This window comes from Lithobates pipiens, unplaced genomic scaffold (genome assembly GCF_037356315.1).
Source record: "Lithobates pipiens isolate NorthernLeopardFrog02 unplaced genomic scaffold, aLitPip1_a1.2 Scaffold_19, whole genome shotgun sequence".
Lineage (NCBI taxonomy): Eukaryota > Metazoa > Chordata > Amphibia > Anura > Ranidae > Lithobates > Lithobates pipiens.
The window spans coordinates 69425250-69444223 of record NW_027507764.1 but is presented as its reverse complement, the minus strand read 5'-3'; the positions used below and the strand labels follow the sequence as shown (position 1 = coordinate 69444223).

Genomic DNA, 18974 nt, shown 5'->3' with positions numbered 1-18974 from the left:
TCTGAAACACAGATCTAAAAATGAAAGTGTGTGCGCCATGCATGCAATAGCCTACACCCTAAGGCATGGGTGCTCAACCTGTGACCCCTCCAGCTGTTGCGGAACTACAAATCCCATGAGGCATTGCAAGACTGACAGTTACAAACAGGCAGAGGCATGATGGGACTTGTAGTTCCGCAACAGCTGGAGGGCCACAGGTTGAGCACTCATGCTCAGGCATCATTCAATTTACTGTCCAGCCAGACACCAATGAACAGGGTGCGTCTATACATCATACACGGAGCGGTCTGAGAAGAATACAGGCAACAGGTTCTCTTTACTAGCACAATGTTTACTTCACTTGTCCCCGGTGACCCCGTGTAAAGCAGCTGCTAGCATCAGCTGAAAATAAATAATTCAAAGCAAATGTACACAACACTTTTCTGGCTTTCACTGGAGAAAACATGTTCTGCATCACAGAGCGACTGCTCGGAGACACACCAGCAACTTTTATCTATAATTATAACATCTCTGTATTTTATAAGATATAACAGAGTTTGTAGAATCTATGCATGTATGTGTATATCCTATGTAACGCCAACACAAAGGATGCTGAAGTTGGCCAAAAGATAGTACCATGCATTCCACTAGACACTGAGAAACAAAGCATTGTTTTCGTAAAAATACTGTACTATACTGGATCTATCAATTAGAAAACTTTCAAAAAGTCATCCACTACAAAGAAAAAGTATAAAAAGCGCCAAATGAAGATAAAAAGCAACTTAAAGTGGTTGTAAACCCCAACATATACCCAGTGAAGTGATACACAGAGATGAAACCTCTCTTGCCCCCTGTAAACACATGGGCGGTAAATTTATATCCCTTAAAGTGGAGTTCTACCCAAAAGGGGAAGCTCTGCTTATCTGCTTCCTCCCACCATTTGGTACCTTTCGGTGGCGCGGGGGGGGGGGGGGGCATACCAGGTTTTTGACAGGTACCTGTCCCCAATTCTGGGAACCCGACTTGCAGCGAGATCCCCCAAACACATAGTGGCACATAATTGTGACTTGGAAGGAAAATGATAAATGGTTTTCAAATCGTTTTACAAATAAATATGTGAAAAGTGTCAATACTTTGTAGAACCCCCTTTCACTGCAATTACAGTTGCAGTTCTTTTTGAGGATGTCTCTACCAGTTTTGCACATTTAGACTGTGAAATGTTTGCCCATTTTTCTTTGCAAAATAGCCTTTGCTCTGTCAGATTGGATAAAGGGTGTCTGAACAACAATTTTCACATCTTGCCACAGATTATCAATTGGATTTAGGTCTGGACTTTGGGCCATTCTAACACATGAATATGCTTTGATCTAAACCATTTTATTGTAACTCTGGCTGTATGTTTAGGGTTGTCCCACTGAAAGGTGAACCTCCAGCCCAGTCTCAAGTCTTTTGCAGACTCTAACAGGTTTTCCTCTAAGCTTGCCCTGTATTTGGCTCCATCCATCTTCCCATCAACTCTGACCAGCTGAAGAAAAGCATCCCCACATCATGATGCTGCCACAACGTTTCACGGTGGGGACGGTGTGTTCAGGGTGACGTGCAATGTTAGTTTTCCACCACACACAGAATTTTGCTTTTAGGTCAAAACTTTTAATTTTGGTCTCATCTGACCAGAGCACCTTCTTCCACGTCCCCCATGTGGCTTCTCACAAACTGCAAATGGGATTTCTTACGGCTTTCTTTAAATAATGTCTTTCTTCTTGGCACTCTTCCATAAAGGCCAGATTTGTGAAGTGCACAACTAATAGTTGTCCTGTGGACAGATTCTCCCACCTGAGCTGTGGATCTCCTCCAGAGTTACCATGGGCCTCTTGGCTGCTTCTCTGATTAAAGTGGTTGTAAACCCACATAGAAGAAAAAAAAAAGACCTGAAAGACAAAGGCATAATTAGCTAGTATGCATAGCATACTAGCTCATTATGTAATACTAACCTGAGATCGAAGTCCCTCAGCACCAGCCGGCTACATCTCTCCCGGGTTACATCCGGGCATCGCAGACTCCAGCTCCACGATTGGCCGGAGTTGCGATGATGTCACTCCTGAGCATGCGTGTGAAGCCGCCAGTAACAGCACACTCACTGAACATGTACGTGCCGTTGCTTCAGTGCCGATGGCGTCGGCACATACAGGAGATATCTCCTAAACCGTGCAGGTTTAGGAGATATCCAGGGTAGCAACAAGTAAGCCTTATTATAGGCTTACCTGTAGCAAAAAGTGGATTGTCAGTGCCGGTTCACACAGGAGCAACTTGTCAGGTGATTTAGCCGCCTGACAAGTCGCGTTCCGTTCTATGGAACCGTTCTAATAGGAGCGACTCAAGTCGCTTCGACTTAGAAAAAAGGTTCCTGTACTATTTTTGGCGCAACTTCAGGTGACTTGCATTGACTTCTATACAGAAGTCGTTTTGCAAGTCGCCGTTGAAGTCGTGTGCAGGTCGCGTCTGAGTCGCGCTGCAAGTCGTGCCGCCCCTGTGTGAACCGAGCCTAAGGGTTTACAACCACTTTAATGCTCTCCTTGCCCGGCCTGTCAGTTTAGGTGGACAGCCATGTCTTGGTAGATTTGCAGTTGTGCCATACGCTTTCCATTTTCAGATGATGGATTGAACAGGGCTCCATGAGATGTTCAAAGCTTGGGATGTATTTTTTTTTTTTATAACCGAACCCTGCTTTAAACTTCTCCACAACTTTATGCCTGACCTGTCTGGCATGTTCCTTGGCCTTCATTATGTTGTTTGTTCAGATTCTTTAACAAACCTCTGAGGTCTTCACAGAGCAGCTGTATTTATACTGCGATCAAATTAAACACAGGCGGACTCTATTTACTAATTAGTTGAGTTTTGAAGGCAATTGGTTCCACTAGAATTTAGTAAGGGGTATCAAATATCAAAATAAAAGGGGCTAAATACAAATGCACGCCATACTTCACATATTTTTAAAACATTCTGAAAACCATTTATCGTTTTCCTTCCACTTCACAATTATGTGCCACTTTGTGTTGGTCTATCACATAAAATCACAATAAAATACATTAATGTTTTTGGTTGTAGATCTGTAAAAAAAAAAAAACAAAAAAAAAAAAAACACATACATTCTGACACTTTTGGACAACTGATATGATGTAGTATTTCCTATTAAAGATCAAAACTTAGAGATGACTGACTTTTGCAGGCTGTTGTGATCTGATTTCTTGAGAATCAGACGCAGAGTCAGACTTGGCCCCCCCAGAATTGGGCTTTTCCTTTTTCCTCTTCTGTTTCTTCTTTTTCTTTTTAGCTCCAAGATCCCCCGCTGGGCTCCTGTAAAGAGAAAACAAGGATCAGAAAACAACTCCGACATAAACAACAGAAAAAAAAAAAAAAAACAGCAGAGAAAGTAATGGGACCGTGTGCTCATCAAAACGTGAATCGCACCCTCTTTTACAGTTAAATTGAAAAGAATGCCGGAGTAATTAAAGAACAGGCTTTTTTTCAGCTGTCCCTGAACTCTCCTCTATGTTATCTTATCAGTACATGTACACAGGGTCATTTATAGTAGTTTCTAGGCATTTGAAACGGCAAATGCCTGTAACAGCTTGTAAATGAGGTAACTCTTAGCCGCGTTTCATTTACATGTGTTTTTCAGTTTTGGTTATTTAAAAAAAAAAAATTATATATATATATATATATATATATATATATATATATATATATATATATATATATATATATATATATATATATATATATATATATATATATATTTTTTTTTTTTTTTTTTTTAAACGCTTCTAAAAATGCAAACGTGACATGTGCAGCTTACACCCCCAGTCACACTTTTAAAACTTGTTATGCGACTTTGGACATCAAAGTCACATGACAAGTCATACCCTATGTTTTCCAATTAGAACCATTCATATATGTGCGACTTTAGAGGCGAAGCAACTTCATAGTTCATGCACTACTTTGGTCTGACTTTCATGCAACTTGAAGGCTTCAATGTTAACCCTCAAAAATTGCATGAAAGTCGTACCTGAATGCTTTACATGCAACAGAGGGACAATTCACATCCAAGTCTGACCCATCTAAAGTTGGGTCAAAGTTGCACTCCAGTGTCATAAGCCTGTCCCGTAAAGTGGTTGTAAACAGAGATGGAATACATCCCCCTAGATAAGTTGTAGCCATTTATCCGCTGTCCTCTACAGCCGCTCAAAGTGCTGAATTTATAAGCTTGTCAGAGAGTTCTGAAGAAAAAAATGAGACTGAGAACTGAAGAGAGCTCTGAGAGCTGATTGGAAGGGATACACCCCCCCTCCCTTCCCCCGCACAGGAACAGAGCCGAGGTTGTTAATCTACTGGGGATCCCTCGCCTGTCACCTTTTTTCTCGCTGTGTCAGGAAAACATGTGAGAAGTGACTCATGCTGATAGAGGAAGAAAGCAGCAAACAGAAATGACACTTAGTGCTCTGGATTGAGACAAATACACACTACAGAGGGATATGCTTTGTTCATATTTCATGTCTGAGGTTTACAACCACTTTAACTAGGAGGTAAATTTGTATGGAACCCAAATACAAAATTTTCAAATTATTTTCAACAGGAAAAAAAAATAAAAAACTTGATACATACAGGTGTAAAATGAACTCCTGTACATTGCTGCATCAGATCTTCGGTGTTCCCAAAAAAACATGGCGTGTGCGGAGAACAAAAAAAGAGGAGGAATTGCTGATCACCGGAAGACCCGAGTCAAATGCTAATCTGCAGGTGGCTCCAATTACCAGCAATTTCATTATATATGGGATAATGTAACCCCCGCTGTAAATGAGGAGAATATTAGATTTCACAGCGGAGTTCAGTGACCATATAAATGTCGCAGGCTGCCAGAGATATAAAAAGGTCACAGATCTCTGAATTCAATGCAAATATCCGAATACATGAATGCAGAGATCATACATAGCCATACCAGACTCTTCCACTTTTAAAGGGTGTCAGTGGAAAGGCTCCTGTGATTTAAGGGAATGGATAGACAGAAAAGCTGGATAGGAAGTGGTGATTGGACGATTGGCCCGTCCTCGTTAATATGACTGGGCTGGCTCTTCCATAAACATGAAAGTTCTGCTTCTCTGAGTATTCTGGGATTGCACTCCGCACAAAAGACCCCAAAAAATACCAATAACTACCATATTTAAAACGAAAGAAAACACAGTATACAGGAATTGGCGTATACTGGCCACGGCACTTTTACTGGTTTCAACATTCAGATCATTTGACCAAACAAAATAAATCCATTATATTCTCATATAACAAACAGATAATGCTTAGCCATAACAACTCAAGCAAAACATAAACTATAAATATATAATAAAGTCCCCCTTTGATACAAAGGTGACGGACCACAAAGTGCTCACGAAGGGATGGAGTGGGTGGGTAGCTCCTCTTGTTCCAACTGTCCAGACAAAAGGCTGACCACCAGCCAAGGCCCCTTTATATACTGAGGCCCCGAGACACCTGGCCGGGGCCCTTGTACACCATTGGGCAGAACTTACCTGCCACAGGTGTGCCCAAATTAATAAAAAGGAGAGTGAATCAGGCCAATAAATTAGCCCAGTACACTCAACCCAAAAAAAATAAAAAGGAAAGCCCATGACCGGTGTGCAAAAATAAATTGTGCCCACTCTGCTACATTACTTCATGCTCATCTCAGAGGGAGACCGTAACAAAGGGCCAAAGACTACTAACCTGTCTGATCACCATCTCCTTCTAGACGGTGTCAGGATCCCACAGAACATCGCCCATTCCACATGCATTGAACCATGGTCATCTTATCAGTGGGTGCTACAAAGCTAACCTGGCCTTTGCCCACACGCAACAAGCAAACAGTTTGCATTAACCAACACCAATTGACTGTGGTATACACTTAGGCCCCTTTCACACTGGGCGGATCCGGTTGATGATGGACTCGGCAGGGATCTTTCTGTTGATTCCCGCTGAGCAGGCAGATCCATCTTCTCTCACTGTGCAGAGACGGACCTGTCAGAGTCTCTCCTCTAGGTGCAGATTGGATAAAAACGGACCGCCTGTCCATCCTTATCCAATCCCATCCGCTCCGCCAGACAGATGGAAAATAGAACCACCATCTGTCTTTATTTCATGGACAGGATCGAATAGCAGCAGGGGTGAATGGAGCATTCCAAACAGGTCCGCCTGAAAAACATACAGGCAGACCTGATCGGAGAGCCCGTGGGAAAGGGGCCTTAAAGTGGTATTGTACCCAAATATTTCAGTCAATCTGAGCCCATTCATTTATTTCATTGATGCTCAAATGCCCCTTTAAAAAATTAATCTCGCCGTAATTACCTTTTTATTTTAATTATTAGGTGTACTTCCGGTCTCTCCTCCCGTGGGAGTAGGCGTGTTTTTCGCCTTTCCTCTGCTCCACTAAGTACCCTGGGAGCTTCTTCTGAGTCTTCCCAAGATTCTGTGCGGATCATTGTCCGGCCGAAATCTCGTGAGAGCTCGTTTGTATGTTTGGTTGCCATCACAACGTGGCGAGAACTTCCGACGACCCCGGCCGTTGTGATGGCAACCCGTAATTTTACAGCGCTGCTCCGTGTTATACAATAAGCATGCGCAGGATCGAGCAGGGAATCCTGGGAGCACAGCATTCACTCCCGGAAATAAATGATTGTGGGCTTCAAATGCCCACAAGCAAAATGAAAACCGCCAGGATACATTTATATAACATCATATTGCTGACGAAATTGGAAAGCAGGGGAAAGATTTAACACAGCAAGTGAGTACTCTATGTGCATTACTAAAGTAGTTCAATGACCCAGGGAAAAAAAAACGGATCGGTCAATGGAATCCCGCTTTAAGGTTCTTTTGCTCCTCCTCCACTACTTTACTAGGCACTAGGAGCGGGGGGGGATGTGTACTTTAGAACACAGAGAAGCATTGACTGCACTTTTAAACCAGGTATGAGAATCTGGTGGCCGTGATAAAGTAATGCCACGACTTTGTAATGACATGATGATGGGAGAAAGCAAGCAGCCTGCAGGGATTTTTGGAACTCTATAATAACTAGTGCAGGTTCTCAAGATCATGTGATTAGTGTCACAAGTGAGTGAGGTAGACTGGTACACTACAACGCTAAAGGCGCTGTACACACCATTAAAAAAAAAAAAATCAGAAGTAAAATTCTGTCCGACAAATGATCTACCGATTTCCAGATCGTTAGTACGGTGCTTCCGACAGCTGATTCTGTTTTTTCGGCCGACAAAAGCTGGATGTGCAGACTATAACATTTTTGGCGGATGTGAACACATTGTCCGATTCTCGTTTAATCAGTACAGTTTTCGTCTGGAAAAAAAGTTATAAGAACGAGACTACGTATGCTGATAAATGAAAGAATACATATAAAACTATTCAACACATGACGTCCTGTTGACCTGGACCACCACAATCTCTGGGTTCTAAGCCCCGGTGTACACCAGTCCAGAGTCTAGAAATCCTCTCTGCAGCCACGTGTCTTCTCCATAGCAGACAGGAGGAGCTATACGGCTGCCGATTGGTCAGCGCCACCCATGTGATGGCGCTGACCAATTAGAATGCTCCAAAACGTCCCTCCTGACGAGGGACATTTTGGACATTCAGCTCAGGGGATGTCTAAGCCCTGGACACCTGGTGCGGATATACCAGGGGCTTAGAACTGGAGACTGTCATGGTCCAGGTCAGCGGGACCGGAGGGCGAGGAGGGGGACCTGTGTAAGTTCACCTTACAGAGTTTTCTGTAAGGTGAACTTACTCTTTAAGGTCCCTTTCAGATGGAGCGGATTTGTCAAAGCAAAATTTGCCTGCTCAGCGGGGATCTCTCTGCTGAGCAGGCTGATGACAGATCCGCTCCGCTATGCAGAACAGACACAGACAAAGCCCGATCTCCTCTATGGGGCGGCCGGATAAAAATGGACTACATGTCCGTTCCCATCCGATTGTCATTCGAGTGTCTTTCAGGGCTAAAATTGCAAAGCAGGTTGGACCCAAGAGGATGAAGTAGAAGCCAATTGAGAGAGAAGATATGATTCAGACCATTGTGCTAACATGGTGTGTTGATTTACTTTGAGTGAAAGTCACTATCCAAGTTATCAATTACTTGAATTGTCAAGTTATCAACATTGCACCATATATGACACACATACACAAGATGGCCGGTTGATTATAGATCTCTCAGGAGGACCATCTCCCAGCAGAGGACAATCAGCTGTTAAGTGTAAGGCCCCTTTCACATGTGCGGAATGTTCAGATCCGCCTGTCAGTTTTTTAGACGGATCTGAATGGTCGCTCCAAACAGCTCTATGGAGCGACGGATGTGAGCGGTGACATGTCCGCTGACATCCGATCCGCAAAATCCAGACAGATGGAAACCCTATTTTCCATCCGTCTGGCAGATTGGATCGGATGAAATCGGACAGGCGGTCCAGAATCATCCGAACCCCCATAGGGGAGAACGGACTCTGACAGGTCCATCCCTGCACAGAGCGCAGATACAGACTTGTCATCCGTCGGCTCAGCGGGGATCAACAGAGCGATCCCCACTGAGCAAGAGGATGCTAAACACGGACAGCCCCGTGTGAAAGGGGCCTTATGTAGACAGCAGCTAATAGTACATAGAAAACGTGACCTGACTGGAGATATCAGGAGCTGTATGTGCAATTTGCATTGTTACATGTTCACGTGGCCACATTTTATGCTTTTTATTTTCACTCACCACACACATTAGTTCCCAGTCCTGCTAATACCACCTTTGGAACATGCCGCTGCTACATTGTAGCTTTATCAATGCTCCTTTGTGGCATAATATTGATACATAACAGAATGAGTTGCATACAATGGACTACATAGGCAGCCACACAAAAGGGGACAACAATCATAGGCTCTCAGCCAATCAGTCACTATTAGATCACACATAGATCACTGACACCAACTACACCATCCAACCATTCAAGGGGGAGCCCAGGTTTTTACTATAGTGGATCACAGGGGGGGGAAGCTTCAGGCAAAGTGGAACTGCTTCACAGTGACCAGTAGGGATGAGCTCCGGCGTGTTCGCACACTCCACGTGCAGAGCCCGCCAGGAAGTCAGCACGGCGCAGCGCTAATCACAGGCAGAGAGACATTTCCTGATCTCTGCATCCGCACATTGGGGAAAATGTTTCACTGCCTGTGATTAGCACAGCGCCAACTTCCTGGCGGGCTCTGCACGTGGCATGTGCGAACACGCCGAAGCTCATCCTTAGTGACCAGAGTGGGGTGGGTTTATTTGAGCGTGCGGGAGGAAGGGGGGAGCGTTAGGCATGCCCAGGTGAGGTTGATGGGATGTTTTCCCAGTTTTTGATATTCATAAGGAGGGGTTCCTCACCCTTGCCAATGCTTCTTGAATTGTACATGTCTAATAAAATTATACATTTTGTATTGAAATTGGTAGCCCTCGTAGGTGCTTCTTCCTGGTGGCTGGTTTAAGCAGCAGAGCTCATTTGTCAGGTGGAAGCAGCCCGATTGCTTCCACACACGTGGATAAAGCCCCCTTCCCCCCCCCCCGCTATGTATTCCGGGCTCCGTTTGCCTATCTGCAGGCCCAGGACTGACATATCGGGCGCGGCAGGGTAGAAGGGAGGGAGGAGAGTGGACACATGTCCGCTCTCCTCCCCATCTTGTGCCTGACCCGGAAGAGTGTATGAAAATCACTTCCGGGTCCCCGTTGATGGTTTCCCTGGCCAGCATTCAGTGGTGCACACGGGAGACATGCAGGGTATTTTAGACCTGCCTGTCTCATTAAAGAGAAACTGTCCTCAAAACAAGAATCACATGGGGAGAAAAGAAAAAAAAAAAAAAAAAAAGTGGAACTTTCATTTTTCCATCTATTATACAGTATCTTCTGCCCTTGTTGTTTTAACTTTGGATAGTAAAACATTTTTGTTCTGCCACTAACTTGTACAGCCCACATCCTGTTTCTTGTTGGGTAAAAAGCCTAGGCTTATGACATCATACACAGATCTCTCTCACGCTTGTGAAAGATTGCCAGGAAGGGAGGCGGGAGTGAGTCATAAGAGGGCCAATGAGAGCTGCAGAGCTGAAGGTGTGCCTCTGTCTGTGTAAATCCAGAAAGTGAACAGGCAGCAGCTTCAGCTGCCCACAGTTAAAATGGTTGCAGCCAGATTCAGCGGAGGGAGATTTCTGCAGCATATTTGGCATGTACAGAATCACAATAAAAAAATAAATAAAAGCAAAGTGGTTGGAGGGAAACTTCAGAATGGCAAAGATGTTTTTATTGCAGACTGCAGTTCCTCTAAGTAAAAAACTATTGTTTTTAATTGTAAAAATTCAAGTTACATCCAAGCACATAAAAAAAATAAAAAATAATATACATTTTAAAGCCCCCCCCCCCCATTAAGGAGTTAATTGCGATACACGTTACATATCGCCACTAAAAACTGGCTCCTAGATTTAAAGCAAATTTGGCAAGCCCTGTCCTAGACCAAACTGGACACTGCAACAATATAGCACAGTCCATTTAAAGACGTATGAAGTTGTGGTCGGTATGCACACACTCAGATCGTCATCACTAGTCTACTACCAACACTCACCAGGACTATATGTCCCACGATTCACTGCTCCATTGTGCACACGTGCCTATTCAGAAATGTTTTTTTTAAAAATCCCCCCCCCTCCGATATAAAGGATGCTGTGTTGTGAGCTACTGTCAATCGCTCCACCTTGGAGAATAAGCAAAAGGTGCGTCTTCAGTCCGTTTTCCTCTTGCATATCAGAGTAGGCAGCGTCTTTGTCGGGCTGTATTATTAACACAAAAAATGTGCACAGACAGGTGGGCTCCGTAGGACCCCCATTAGGGCCAAGAGACACCCGACAACAGGAAAGGGGAGCAGGGATAATTGGGCTGGACAGAGGAGGAGGAAAAGAAAGCAGCATACAAGGCAAGTGTGAACCTCTGCTGCAGATCAGAAAAAAGAAAAATAGAGTTTAAAGTGTCACTATGGCTACTTTCACACTGGGGCCGCCCGAGCATCAGCACTAAAGCGCAGCTCGTTTTATCGCCGTGTTTTGGCTGCTAGTGGGGCGCTTTTAACCCCTGCTAGCGGCCAAAGGGGCTAAAAGTGCCCGTGTTACAGCGTTTCCAAAGCGCTTTTCAGACAGGGAGCTCACAAACCGCCCCAAAGATGCTGCTTGCAGGACTTTTCCGAACATACCGCAAGCGCACCGCCACACGCTATAATGCCTGCAAACTGCCTCAGTGTGAAAGAGGTCTTGAGGTAAAAACCCGTTACATTTATCATCAAAAGTGAAAGTAAAAAAATATCCCATATTTTGGGCTGACACCAGAAAAGAAATGGAGGGGAAACCTTCAATGTGGACACAAGTTCTGGTGATAACCCAGGATTCCCTCACTTTGGAGGGATTTCCTTCCACCATCTTTTTTGGCTATGAGACAGGAAGTGAAGTCTCTGAAATGGGACAAAGAGGGCAACAAAAAAAATATATATAACCCCACCCCCTCACGCTATCCAAAATGAAAGAAAAAAAAAAAAAAAGTTTTGCCGATAGTTACGCCTTTATATCACTTTAGGAACGTAGAGTTTGGGCTCCTTCACACGGACGTGTCCATGTACGGAGCCCGCTCTGGTCAGCGGGGGAATCGCTCCGTCAATCCCCGCTGAGCAGGAAGATGACACTCTGTACAGGGACGGACCTGTCAGGGCGCCGTTCTCCCCTCTGAGTCCGTCGTCATCTGATCCGATGACCGATGGAAAAGTAGGTTTTTTCCCCCCCCGTCACACTTTTTGGGATCGGAGTGGGTTGGATGTCAGCGGACGTGTCACCGCTGACATCCGACGCTCCATAGAGGTCTATGGAACGTCTGTTCAGGTCTGCCTAAAAAACAAAAAACGGACAGGCGGACCTTAATGGACAGTCCGTGTGAAAGAGGCCTTCTTTACACATATCCATAGGAAACAAAAAAGACCAGACAGCCTGTGATAAACCAACATTCAAATCATACATTTGTACAGTTTGGACGCTGCTAAATACCAACACAAATGTACCTGGCAGATCAACAGTAAAACCTTGAAGAGCTTTTTCCAATATGTTAGCCTTGAATGAGTGAGAGTATTCCCGGGACTGCAGGAACAGTACAGATCTCTCTGTGTTCCCCATATAAATGCAAAGAAAGTAAGGAGTATGTCAGTGATATTCCCAAGGGGTAGCTACCGTCACATCCACCTCTGATAATAAACCAATAGAACTGTACATAAGCAAGACACACCCTGCAACACCTCTACAAAATGTATTTGCTTTCAAATTTATTTATTTATATATATATATATATATATATATATATATATATATATATATATATATATATATATATAAATAATATTTTTTCCCCCCCCAAAAAATAAGATCTCAATCAAAATCTAACTAAACACAAGTGCAATTTCCCAAATTTTGACAAAATCTGAGAGTTTTATTTTACATTTGTTTGGCTCATTACATGAAAGTAGGGTTATTAACCACTTACAGACCAGACCATTTTGCTGGTCAAAGACCAGACCACTTTTTGCAATTCGGCACTGCGTCGCTTTAACTGACAATTACGCGGTCGTGCGACGTGGCTCCCAAACAAAATTGACGTCCTTTTTTTCGCACAAATAGAGCTTTCTTTTGGTGGTATTTGATCACCCCTGCGGTTTTTATTTTTTGCGCTATAAACAAAAATAGAGCGACAATTTTGAAAAAAAAAACGCATTATTTTTTACTTTTTGTCATAATAAATATCCCCCAAAAATATATATATATATATATAAAAAAAAAATTTCCCTCAGTTTAGGCCGATACATATTCTTCTACATATTTTTGGTAAAAATAAAAAAAATAAACGCAATAAGTGATTATTGATTGCTTTGCGCAAAAGTTATAGCGTTTACAAAATAGGGCTAGTTTTATGGCATTTTTATTAATTTTTTATTATTTTTTTTTTACTAGTAATGTCGGCGATCAGCGATTTTTATTGTGCCTGCAACATTGCGGCGGACACATCGAACATTATTGGGACCATTGTCATTTATACAGTAATCACTGCTATATAAATGCAGTGATTCCTGTGTAAATGACACTGGCAGTGAAGGGGTTAACTAGGGGGTAGCAGTGTAGGGGTTAAGTGTTCCTAGGGGTGTGTTACTAACTGTGGGGGGGGTTGGGCTTTCATTTAGTGAACACTGATCTCTGCTCCAATCACATGGAGCAGAGATCAGCGTCACTAGTTGCTAGGCAGAATGGGGAAATGCTGTTTACACGGCATTTCCTCCATTCAGCCGTCCCGTGAGACGATCGTGGGTATGCCCGCGGCGATTGAGTCCGCGGTACCCGCGACCGGACTCGCGGGGGTCTCAACTGGCACGCGAGCGCGATGGCAGGGCGGCATTGAAGATTGGACGTACCTGTACCCCAATATGCCTGCCTGTGCCATTCTGCCGACGTACATCGGCGCGCGCCGGTCAGGAACTGGTTAATATAACTTAGATTACAAAGTCTTCATTTTTACTCAAAATTTGTTGATGCAAAATTGAATACACCGCACAACAAAAACTACTACCTCTAGTATACGAGATCCATGATTTGTAAGGACACCACCGAGTCTTCTAGGCATGGAACGGACAAGTTGGTATATGAAGTACAGAGAACCGCACTTATGTCCCAATGAGAAAAGGAAGCAGCCAGCACCTTGCCGACAAACAGATGTGTGTGTAAAAACTTGTAAAGATCTGCAGCGCTAATATATTGAAGATAGGATATATGGGAACCCTATGAAAGAAATATAAAGCCACGGGGCGTGGCTAAGTAATGGCACACGCAGGAGCTAAAACAGAGGGAGCTAGTGTAGGGAGAAAAACTGGAGATAGAACTGGTAGAGAAAAAAAAAAAGACAGTGGAGGGAGAGAGAAGAACCGGAGGGAGAAGACACATTGTAGCTACTTTAATAAAAGGACTTGGGTACTGGTTTTATTTATTTTTTACACTTTTTTTTGGGTGAATGAGTAGGAGTACAATGTACCTCCTATTCATTCACATAGGGTGGGGGGCTGGGATCCAGGCCCACCCCCCCATTTAATAAAGGGGCTTCCAGATTTCCATAAGCCCCATGCCTGCAGATCCCCCACAGCCAATGCCCATGGTTGTTGGGAAGAAGCCCTTTGGGGTGGGGGGTGTATATATATATATATATATATATATACACACATACATACATACATATATACACATATACATATATACACACATACATATACACACACACAAACACAAACACGTGGGGTTTCCCCTCAAGATCCTCAGAGCACAAATCGCATACCAAAGTTCTTCATGCGACATTTACTTCCAAAGTGGGAGTGTATGTCACAGTGTGAACCGGGCCTAAGACTTTCATTGGGGTATATTCATTTTTGCAACATGGTCTTGAATGAATTCTATAGGAAAAAAACTGCATGCAAATGAACAAATCTTGGTTGCAATCAATGGCATTTGTAGGAGTATTCTGTAGTATAGTGTCCCATAGAAAATGTTGATTCTGAAAGAAAAGTAAAAGGTTTCTCTCTTATAGTTCCCAAAAAAGAGAAAATAGAACGTAAACATTTTTAACCATTTGCTTACTGGGCACTTATATGCCCTTCATGACCAGGTCAATATTCAGCGCTCTCACAATTTGAATGACAATTACGTAGTCATGCAACACTGTACCCAACTGTGCTAAACAAAAAAAAAAAAAAACATTTTTTTTCTTCAGATTTTGTATTTTGCAAACAGGTAACTTTTCTCCTTCACTGATGAGGTGACACAGATGGGAGGAACAGATAGGAGTTACTGGTGGGCCGCAATGATGAGGCACTGATAGGTGGCACTGACTACCAGTACTGATAGATGGCACTGATTAGCAGCACTGGTAGGCACTTAGGGGACCGATGTCCCCCTAACAGCAGCTATTAATCGGCTTTTTTTTTTCACGCTGTTTATTTCTGTGATCAGCTGTCATTGGCCAACAGCTGATCACATGGTAAAGGGCCGGCTGCGATTGGCTCTTTACCCTGTTCTGTGATCAGCCGAGTCCCAAGTCTCAATACTAACCCGATCTTCAATTCTACCCTCTACAGTAGCCATTCTCAACCAGGGTTCCTCCAGGGTTGGCTAGAGGTTCCTTAAGCTGTGGCTAATTGTCCTCCCATCTGATGGTGCCTACATAGTTCCAGGTCCAATGCCACTAGATAGAGCCAGTGTCTTGACTGTAAGAGTGCACTTGTGAGAGGACAGAAAAGATTTGTAGGCACTAGCAGCCCATAGTGATTAACATTAAGCAAAAAAAAAAAAAAAAAAAAAAAAAAAAAAAGTCAACTCTATTAAAGCCCAATTCTCAGTTTTAAGGCCCCCCTTTCCTGCACTGATTCAGTGACATTACAGGTCCTTCCCCCTTGTCCTCTGGCAGCACTGGTCAGTCCTCACTCCTGGACTGCTATTGAGCAGTAAAGTCAACCTGAGCCGCCATGATAATGTGCCCCGTAGGAAGTTTCTATGATGCCCTGACTACAGGGAAAGTGGATGCTGGGTATCATTTCACCTGGGAGAGGTCAGTACCGGATCGGAGAGCAGCCTTTAAAAGATGCATTTACCATACATTCCTATTGCCTTCCAGCTTGTACACACCTGTATAGAGAACCAGAAGCAATTGAAACAAACCAAACAACAGGACATTCTGGCGTCTTCAGAAATGCAAAGCAACATTTTAAAAAATTTTTTGCCAAAAATAAAAGTTAACGTTGCTGCGCACAATCCACCTGATGACGATTTACAAACACAGGTCAGCAGTAAACCACGAAGCGCCCGTATATACAGGTGTGAGGCCAGTGAACTCCTGAGATATCCCAATATAACCGACAGTAGGCTGTATGTCATTTCTGATGTACATCAGTCATATATATAAGAATATAATCTGTACTGCCAACAGGCTCAGTATATTCCAGCTACATATCAAATAATGAATGTGACACTTACTACAAGCCTGGGTGCATTTATTATTATGTATTCTTCAAACCATACAGGAGGAAAAAGCAGAAAAACAGAGCCTGGAGCATGGGTTAGGAAGGTGAATGGGAGGCTCTGTCCACCCCACTAGAACACAAAGGATTAGCAGGCCAGCTCCGGGGCTAATGGTGGAATTCAGAGCAGCACAATGCAGCCTGTGGGTGAGGAGGCAGCGAGAGAGGCTGACAGTAAGAGAAATGCTCGGTGTATTCTGCAGCCCACACATGAGTGCTCAGCACTGAGGCCACAACAGTGAATGACGCATCTTACAACTGCAGTGAGGACCCCCCCACCCCCACCTTCTACATCAAACACAAGCACAGGCGAGGGTGTGATGTATGCATGCTTTTCTTTTTGTATGTCCCACCTAACCATCACCCCATATGGAGGAATAACATACAGTATCAGAAAGAAAAATAGTAATACAAATTCAGTGTATACATTAATGCAAACTCTACCTCTCTGACCATGTTTCAGGATACAACATGAAGAATGTTAAGCATGCACAGGCCTTATCCCCACTTAAAGGACCCTGGGGTTCTTCTCTTGTTGCATTTGAAATCAACATGGCTGAGCGTAGCACCGTCTGCACAACCGTGTCATCAATTCACAGGAACAGGTAATGGAAAGAACTACAAGCCTCATCTACCATCATGGCAAACAAAGGGACTGCGGTTATCAATGGAGCACAAGATGTCACTACGCTTGTAGTCTATTGATATTTCCTCCATCTTTGTAGCAGGAGCAAGAGTCTGCAGGAACCACAGCACTGCATCAGTGATCTACGGATTGTGGGTGCAATGCTTTGCAGGCTGAAATGCAATAAATAAATAAAAATAGTAAATGCACATTTTTTTTTCTGTGTGCAAAATAGGTACATTTATTTTCCTTTTTTTGCAAAAGGTAGAATTCTCTTTTAAGATTAACGTACATTGGGACATTTCAAAACCTCTCCTGAATGATCTAACTTGATAGATAGTAACCGATGTTTAAAATAAAAAAGTCCCTTACGGCTCGGTTCACACTGGGGCAACTTGTCAGGCGACTTCGCCACCTGACAAGTCACGCTCCATTCTGTACAATGGAACTGTTCTAATAGGAGTGACACAAGTCGCTCTGACTTAAAAAAAGGTTTCTGTGCTACTTTTGGGGCGACTTGAGGCGACTTGCATTGACTTCTACACAGAAGTCATTTTGAAAGCCGCCGCTGAAGTCGGATGCAGGTCGCATGAGGCAGTCGCGCTGCCTCAGTGTGAACCAACACAAAGCCGTTTATTTTTGTTTGGATCTCCATTAAAAACGCCTGTAAAGGAAGCACAGCTAAATGCCAGTTACCGCGTTTACAAGCTGTTACAGGCATTTGGCGTTTCAAAATGGCTCTGAACATCCGTTCTGAACGCTTTTTTTTTTGGTTTTCAAAAAATGCTTCTAAACTCAACTGCCTAGAAATGACTATAAAGGGGACCCTGTGTACATGGACTGATATGATGGAACACCCAACTGCTCCTAAACGTCCGTCTACCAGCAGTGTACATGAGGCCTTAAAGAGACACACTCACTTTGCCCATTCTGACAAAGCAGGGTGCAAGGGGACCGATTGTACGGGGACAAAAAAAGGTCACCTACTTTTTGACTAGATTAACCTTACTTAGCATGGCTGCTATAAAGTTGTATCACATGACAACTTTGCACATGTCTAAGGACTGCAGGCGGAACATTTCCCCCAGCACACTACAACCATTACAAGAGCAAGTGACGGTGTCACCCCCAGATCATTTTTTAGTTATGTAAAATTTACAAATAACTGATTAAAGGGATGTGTTGGTCACGGCTTTGGGATATCATGGTGGAGGCACAAATTGGGAAAATCTACGCAAAAGGCCTTGACCACTTCCAGACCACCAAACGCCAAAATACGTCCTTTTTTGAGGACAGATATCACTGTTATAGCAGCAGCTAGCTGCCATAACTCCGGTATCCTCATGTTCAGCCGGCAGTCCACTACAGGATAAAAGTGGTCTCTGCGGCAGATTCACCGCATGATCAATTTTAATCGGCGGCGGGAGAGGGCCTCCTGCCGCGCTCTGGTGCCCTCCGCCGCTTACCAGAGCCGTCAGCAGCAGCAGAGACGTTCCGGTCCTCTCTGTGGCTGGGCATGGAGATGAGTGAGGGGAAGATGGCCCGCGCGCGTCTCCATGACATTGCAGGGCGGAAGCAAAGTCAAAACGTCACTTCCACCCATAGCTCTTAATATTTTTTTTTTTTTTATTGCATTTTAGTGTAAAGATCTGAGGTCTTTTTCACCCCAGATCTCATATTTAAGAGGTCCTGCCATGCTTTTTTTTTTTCCTATTACAAGGGATGTTTACATTCCTTGTAATAAAAATAAAAGTGACATTTAAAAAAGAAGCGAACGCATACATGAGTAGCGCCCGCATATGAAAACGGTGTTCAAACCACACATGAGCTATTGCCGCGATCAGCAGAGCATGAGCAATAATTCTAGCCCTAGACCTCCTCTGTAACTCAAAACATGCAACCTGTAAAAAACTTCACCTATGGAGATTTTTAAGGGTAAAAGTTTGCCGCCATTTCATGAGCGGGCACAATTTTACGCTGCGTAACATTATCTTTCACAATATAAAAAAAGTTGGCCTAACTTTCTTATTTTTTTTCATTTAAAAAAAAAAAAAGTATTTTTTCCACCAAAAAAAAAAAGTGCACTTGTAAGACCACTGCGCAAATATGGTATGACAAAGTATTGTAACGATTGCCATTTTATTCTCTAGGGTATTAGAAAAAAAAATGTATAATGTTTGGGG

General features: G+C 43.5%; 1 protein-coding gene across 1 annotated transcript in view; it reads right to left on the bottom strand.

Annotated features, from left to right (window-relative positions):
• The window catches only part of NMT2 (N-myristoyltransferase 2), a gene marked incomplete in the record, with an annotated part of 72895 nt that overhangs the window by 32275 nt on the left and 21646 nt on the right, over window positions 1–18974 (bottom strand). Inside the window, 1 exon segment of the mRNA XM_077490851.1 lies at window positions 3198–3333. Within this exon segment, the coding sequence (XP_077346977.1) occupies window positions 3198–3333 (136 nt within the window).